This window comes from Lampetra planeri, chromosome 5 (genome assembly GCF_965212315.1).
Source record: "Lampetra planeri chromosome 5, kcLamPlan1.2.h2, whole genome shotgun sequence".
Lineage (NCBI taxonomy): Eukaryota > Metazoa > Chordata > Hyperoartia > Petromyzontiformes > Petromyzontidae > Lampetra > Lampetra planeri.
Genome location: NC_136111.1, coordinates 21,997 through 29,549, shown reverse-complemented (window position 1 = coordinate 29,549; position 7,553 = coordinate 21,997). Strand labels below are relative to the sequence as shown.

At 43.2% G+C, this 7,553-nt stretch overlaps 1 protein-coding gene across 1 annotated transcript; it reads right to left on the bottom strand.

Annotated features, from left to right (window-relative positions):
* Positions 1 to 1,074: 1,074 nt before the first annotated feature.
* C5H20orf202 (chromosome 5 C20orf202 homolog) lies at positions 1,075 to 7,472 on the bottom strand. Its single transcript, XM_078593975.1, has 2 exons — positions 7,222 to 7,472; positions 1,075 to 1,419 (listed from the first exon to the last, which is right to left on the bottom strand). The coding sequence occupies exons 1-2, from the start codon at positions 7,366 to 7,368 to the stop codon at positions 1,210 to 1,212; spliced, it is 357 nt and encodes a 118-aa protein (XP_078450101.1). The 5' UTR covers positions 7,369 to 7,472; the 3' UTR covers positions 1,075 to 1,209.
* Between the last annotated feature and the right edge of the window lie 81 nt (positions 7,473 to 7,553).

Genomic DNA, 7,553 nt, shown 5'->3' with positions numbered 1-7,553 from the left:
TGTGAGAAATTATTCATTCATTAAATATTTTACTCCAGTTCTGGTTTCCTTTATGCCATTTCCATAAATTATTTTCAAATTGATGAAAGCGTGCTGGAATAAGTTCACTTAATTTTCAAGTAAATCACTTCATTTATCATGAGACTTTTCAACACAGAGACAAAAACGTGGCCTCTAAGTTAACATATGCATAACATGCTCCAGTGTATAATTTTCTTCTCTTTTTACTAATTTTGGAGTAAAACTTTTGACAGTGGCAATCTGTTGGTAGATAAAAAAAAAAGTCAAATATTTGCCAAATGAGCTGTGGTTTACATTTCCCTTTTCTAAAAGAAATATGTTTATCGGTATGTTTTTTCAAGTGATAATCATAGCCTGGCCATGTCATTGGATAGGGTTGTCTCATTGTGGATGTTTATATTTTAGGTGTATTCACTGTACAGCATCCAATTTGTAAGTCCTAAACTTAACCCAAGCGTGTTTGGTATTTGTGTCAAAATATTACCACACATTGTCTTATGTTTCATAAATGGTCATGTCAGCCAATGCGCAAATTGCAGGTCAGGTCATCGTGAGACAACTCCATTGCCATATAAGAAACTTCCAAACATCAGTGCTTCTGATTGAACCAAATCTGCAATTGAATCGTTCAGGAATGTTCATGTTTAGCCTATTCTGTCCATACTGGTCAATGGAACATAACATGTTAAAATCCAATTTAACAAATATATTGGGAAATGCATTTGTGCTTACAAAAGTATAAAAAGTTGGAGTTTGGCAAAGCCAAAGTCAAGTTGATTATGGAGCAGAAACCAAAGAACAATTATCCATACATTTGTGAAATTAAATTAGCCGTCTTCACTTTCACATAGCAGTTGCGGAAACATCTTAATATTTGCATTTTTCCCCACTTTGGACCATGTGGATATATTCTGTCATGCCAAAGGTATTTGCTCTTCAAAGTATTTCCTTCAGATAGGCTACTTTTTGCATGTTAAGAGATACAACTGATAACATCTCTATGAAATGTCTCGTTATCATGACTGATGTTAACATGTTTAAAAATTACACTAATGGTGTAAATGTCATGATCAATTTTATTGGGTTTTGTCACATGCTTAATTACTATTTAGCAGCTAGCTTGACCTCAGTGATTTGTCACGAGTTTGCCACGCGAGAGTGCGTTTTGTACAGGGCTTGGCATTAAAATCAGGGCATGGAGTTGCGGCGGCTGCGTGCACGTGGGAAGCCAGGCCATGGGATGGGTTCGCCGTCCCCAAAAGATGAGGCGTAGGAGATGTCGCTCTGGCTGCCACCACTTTCGCTGCCGTTGTCCTCACCAAGACGCAGCTCCTGTAGGCCCAGGTGCAGCTCCCGCAGCTGTTGCAGAAGCGCCTTGTCCTGCAGACGCAACTCCACCTACAATGCGAGTAAATGCACCACGTTGGATCGCATGGACCTCTGTTTACAGGAAAATGCATTCCAAAAGACAACTCGTTTAGATACGTGGTGGAGTGACGTGGCTCAGTGGTGGCTCGGTGGTTGCACATTTGCTGCTTGTTATGTTTCGCCAGGTGGTGGTGGCGGTGCACGCCTGTACTCCAGCAGTGGAGGGGAGGGTTGGTGGATCACAAATGATTTGAAACTCCCTTTCCCATGAGTGTCGTGTGCTGGTGCCCTAGCTCATATGAGTTGCCCCTATGCACGTAAGTTTTATCCGGGTGCTCCTGTGTCCTTCCACTCATTAATTGGCTGCAGACATCTTACTATATCGGCATCTACATGTTTGCGGATTGCGCAGTGTTATGAGGTGCAGTTTAGATGAATGACGGTATCTAAAAGTGCCCATTATTTCATGATTCTAAATGCAGGCTGTCCTCGGTAATGCTGTGGGCATAATGACCATTCAATACGATGCACCGGATGCCTCACAGTCGATGTTAAAGATCCCGTGACAAATTTGAAAAATTACACACCAGATCACAAAATTAGAAAATTTCTTAAGTAAATAAATATAATAAATAAAATATACACCTAAGCTGCATGTGTTTGGTTGCCCTGAACTGTCTTAAATTATTAAAACCAATTGGGTTTGGTTGCGACTTTAGTAAGAGCCTGTTGAAGTGCTTTATTAATTTGATATATAGTTGCAAAGTTGCAGCAATGTTTCATAATTAAATTTGAAGTTTATTTTGGCCTTTTAAAATGATGGTATCCCCACAGAGGACAAGAATAACTAAAAATCACAAAATCATGCGTGGATTTACACAAGCATCCAACAACTATCCCCATGCCCACAAGGGCTGCTTGTTGTGATGGCCATTGCATGTTAGGTAAACATTATTTTACAGGTATAATGACATGATGATACCTGCTGGCTGGGAAAGGGAAGCACAGGTACGGGCACCGCTAAGATAACATCCAATCGGAAAGGGAGAGGTATCTGGCGCAAAGGTAAAAGGCGGGGTTGGCCGAGATGCTCCGGACCTGGGGAGATAAGCGCGGGCGGATCGGGGCTCGGGGTTCGGGTGTGGATTCTTGGGTCCGGACTGCGTCGCTGCCTGTGTTGTGCCCGTGTGAGAAATAAAAGAAGTACCCTCTACACGACGTGTCGCGGAAGTCGCTCATTACACAAGCAAGCAGCAGGAGCATGGTCACTGGGTAGTGATGCAGCTGTGGCCAGAGATGGTGTCAGCTATTGGTATGCTGAAGATCTTATACAATTTCAATATAGCATGCTAAATATGTGTAGTGACTGACTTGGAGACAATTATTTAATTAAACACTGAGCACGCTTTGTACACTTTATACAATACATACCCTACACTGTTACACTCTCTCTTTCGCTCGCTTATACGCAACTCTACACTGGTTACTAGCCTCCACACAACGCTAGCCGTCTGACACTGACGACGCTGAACCGAGACAGCCAACTACGTCTAGCAGCGCAATTATCAAGTGGAGACGACAGCGACGAAGGCACGAGACAGCGGCGATGGCGGCAATCTTCAGCAGCAACGACGATAGGGATTCCACTTCAAACGACAGCCCCGAGCTCCTGCTTGGGGTCCCACTTACGATCAACAGCCCTGAGGTCCCCTACAGGGGCCATTGTACTGTCAGCGTGGCCTCGCTCCGCCCTGGCCACGCCCCATTCTAGAACCTACTAGTGGGTTCCCGACATGTCCCTTCCGTAACCTTTCCTCGAGATCCCTCTCGGGTCTATCACGTGGCCTGCTGTCAGGGCCGCTTCAAGCTGCAGATCCCCTTCGCTGCCAGCAGCTAGCGCTATGCTACTTAGTGACCAATTCTATGTCACTACATATGTACAAAGAGATTGTTGCAATAAATATGGGTGGTCACTTGTTACATAGTAGTGTGTATCCAAATGCTTGCAATGCCGTTTGACTGTGTATTCCTTGCTTTTTATATTTTTATTAATCTTAAATTGAAAATGTATTCCTGATGAGTACAACGTGATCCATAAGAGGTTTTTTTTTGGGTTAGATCGCGTAAATATATAAATGTGTCCTTAAACTCTCCACCACCCGACACAGACAACTAGTAAGGATTGTCACTAAACAGAACATGCCAATTCGTCACTAGTACAGCACACCGGTGTGTTGGAGAGCCAAGCCACAACATTTACAAACTGAGTACGACGTTTCGCCAGTAATTACAACTAGCGTCATCAACACACCGTTGTACTGTACCAGTGACGAATTGGCATGTTCTGTTTACGTGACAATCCTTACTAGTTGGCTGTGTCGGGTGATGGCGGGTTGAACTACACATTTATGCGATCTATTCCCCAAAAAAAAGCCTCTATTATAGATATTCATCGCGAAAGCCTCCGTGTTACAACATGTGAATTAAGATTTCTCTACGTAAGCTGTTTTTTTACATTGAGAATGGATTTTTTTTATAACTACAGTGAGCAGGATTTAAGTACAGTAGTAGAGTATGGGAAGCACAATGGTACAATTATTTAATTTGATCCCTGGTAAAGATTTAGTTTTTTTCTGGAAGACTGAACTTGTGCAACAACATAATGTTTTTTTTAAACATTCATCATCACCCATGGTCAGTCTACTGCTGGATGGAGGTCTCCCAAAGCCACTGCCACCTCTCACAAGCCTGCGATGCAACAATCCATCTAACACTTGAACTGCATTTGTTGCTCCATTTCCTTCGTCATCTTGGACACGTTACACTCCTTGACTGTCACTCCATTACACTGTGTAACAAAAAAAATTGTTCCTGGGTAGTAAGTGTTATTTCCTAATTGCTTATGCCTCAAAAGTACACAAAATGGCTATTATTCCCCACAAACTTTGCTTTTGTGACCTGGACAGTGATATTTTGAAATGTACCCATTTTCAATGATAAAACGTGTGCATTTGTGTCATTCCTTCACGTAAAGTCTTGGTCACAAAAGCAAAGTTTGTGGGGAATAATAGCCATTTTCTATACTTTTGAGGCAGACGCAATTAGAAAATAACACTTAGTACACAGGAACAAAACTCGTGTCACATCGTGTTATTATTCTTGACCCATTATCCTTTCTAGCGACATGTCCTGCCTAAGCCAACTTGTATTAATAGCTGCTTTTATATTTTGTGAAAAATTACGTGCTGAGTTTACCAATATCCATAATATAGGTTTTTGTTTGGTTAGATCGTGTAAATATAAAGATATAAATCGCTTAAATATAAATGTATTTTATAAATATAAAAGGCGAAACGTACTCAGATTGTAAATGTTGTGGATTTGCTCTCCAACACACCGGTGTGCTGTACGAGTAACGAATTGGCATGTTCTGTTTACGTGACAACCCTTACTAATTGGCTGCGTCGGGTGGTGGTGGGTTTAACGACATATTTATATATTTTTTTTATCTAACCCCCAAAAAAAACCTATATTATGGGTGACGTGCTGAATTCGCCAGACAAATGTTTCCAGTCGCAATGACCTAAACTTGGATTCCAGTGCTGCCAGTTATCATTGATAGATGTGCGAGTCATTGTTGCTTAGAAACCACACCACCAGCGCAACTGTAACCAATGGCAAGTATTTGGGTTTGGTGCTTCAATAACATCCGATTATCACGATTGGATACGTACGGTGCGAAAGAAGTTCAAGATACAAGTAATGTTACATTCAAAACGTTGTCGATTGATTAAATGGCTATAAAGGATAACACAAACAAGGTCATAAAACGTTATCCACGTGTGGCTATTCATTAGCATTTAGCAACAAAAGCACTGGATTGTGCTTGTGATAAATGCTTTCATTACTTTTGCCCCAATCCTTTTTGTTGAAAAGGGTTGCGTCAGTGAGTTCAGTGCCACAAAACACACATAACAGCTTCATCGCCATGGCCACAGGGCACGCCAGAGAGGTCACCACGCAAACACCCGCAGTGGTTTTCAGGAAAATGAGCTTCCAAACACACCACGTGAGATTTTCTTTACCCAATTTGCTGAGTACACGCCTAAAACGTCAAGGGGCCAGCAACAAACAGCAATATCAAAGTTGTTCAATGAGTCGACATGTTTTTTAATTGAGTGAGAATACAAGAACTTGGGAAAATAGACACCAGGAGGGGATTCCTAAGTGGAGCAATTTGAGGGAAGAAGCATAAATATAAGTATTGTAACCTGCGATATTGTGGGTGTTTGTGACTTGCAGTGTGCTGGTTGAACACAATATGGCTGGGACTAAATGATTACCGTAGTGTGGTAGAGACCGAGTCCTCAAAATGGGTGGAGGAATCAATGAGTGAAGTTCAGAGTAATCGTCGTAGTAGTTGTAGCAAATTGATAAGTATGTACAATATGTTTGTTGAACTGGTTTCGCACTGTGCTAAGCAGAGGTGCAGGGTGCAGACTTACCGCCGCTTTTTGAACACTGTCATGTGACACATTCCTGTATTATAGTACCGTATTTTACATAGGTTTTACAAAATGCATTTCAAACAAGGGAAGTTAATGAACTAATAACAAAAAAGACGGAGGACATGGTGGCAAATTTCAGTGGACAATGCAGGAGGATGATTGCATATTGGAAGTGACCAGTTAAGTACCTGGGTGCAACGATGTGTGCTGATGGATCACTAGAAGGAGACATGACTGGTGTGGTTGGTGTGCGATAAAAGGGTCCCCCAGTTTGGTTGAATAGAAAAGTGTACAAGACGGTGGTGAGGCCAGTGCTGTTGTATGGGGCCGAGTGCTGGGGCACAAGAAAGAGAAAGGACCAAGCTATGGCAGTCACAGAGATGAGGATGTTGCGGTGGATGTTCGGTTTAACAAGCAAGGACAGGGTGAGAAATGAAGTGAGAGGAAGACTCAAGGTGGTCGAAATCACAGAGATGATGAGAGAGAAAAGGCTGTGGGTGTGGTTCGGTCATGTGGAGAGAGAACAGGAAAATTACGTGGGTCAGAAGGTGCAAGTTATGCAAGTGCAAGAAAAGAGATCAAGAGGAAGGCAGAGGTGGGGGGGGGGTGATGTAGTGCGATCGGACACGGTAGCCCGAGCAGTGGAAAGAGATGGCGCAGGACAGGGCAGCATGGAAAAGGTTGGCAAGGACAGCGGAACGCCCCACACAAGTGGGACAAACGCATCGAAGAAGAATACAAAAATTAAAGTCAAAGAAAATAAAAACACCTAATTAACATTCTGAATTTTAATTTTCGTTGATCTCCACAAAATAAACTGTACATTGTACTTTGAATTCCATTAACAATTCAAGATAACATACAGTATTTACCTTCTAATAACTAATAGAAGGGTCAATAATATAATCATAGCCGTGGTCAAACCACTGCCCGGTAAAGGCCTCCTAATCCACCGGCACCTCTCACGATCTTGAAATGCATTCAATGACAGTAGCGGCACATTAACTGATTTTATCGCTCCGTCTCCTCGGTTGTCCAACTTTTGGACGCGTTACGTTCATTGGCTGCCACTCCGTCGCTAATCTCGACCACAGTTCATCGCCCCGTCTAAGCCATGCGTTCTGCCAAATCAAGATTCATTTTTTCTTAACCGTTTTGATGATGTCTGTCATTAACCTGCGTAGCCAAGTGTCCCTCTGCCAATGCACATGCGAACACCCAGTAGTTACATGTTGATACACGATGAAGCTAGAGAGTGTGTGTCTGTGCAGAGCTTGACGAAGCATGTGGCTGCGTGGTGCGTGCACAGGGCATCATCGCTCACCAGCTCATTGCGCAGGTGAGTCAGAGCCTTGCCGATGTCCATTCTGCCGACTCGCCTCTGGGGAAAGGTGGCCGGAGAGCACGGGGGGGGGCAGCCCCCGTGCTGCCCGCACCGATCCTGCACGAGTTCTGCCGACAGAGCCTCCATCTAGCAATTAGTAATTGTTTATGTAACTACGTGTTTCAGCAAAGCCGACTGCTTGGTTGTTGTGTTGTCCGTACTGCGGCTTTGCAGCCTGTGTCGCGTATGATCTTCTGTGGAGCGCGTTTGAGCAGAGCATTTATAGGCGAGGGTGCTGGGGTAGCGTGGGGTAGGGCTGGGGGGGAGAAGGG

Bases quoted from the DNA above. Each gene is read 5' to 3' on its own strand.
- C5H20orf202 (XM_078593975.1), bottom strand. From the start codon at position 7,368: ATGGAGGCTCTGTCGGCAGAACTCGTGCAGGATCGGTGCGGGCAGCAC. The intron at 1,420-7,221 runs GTGAGCGATGAT...CTCGCATTGTAG, and splicing joins CTCACCTGCGCAATGAGCTG to GTGGAGTTGCGTCTGCAGGA.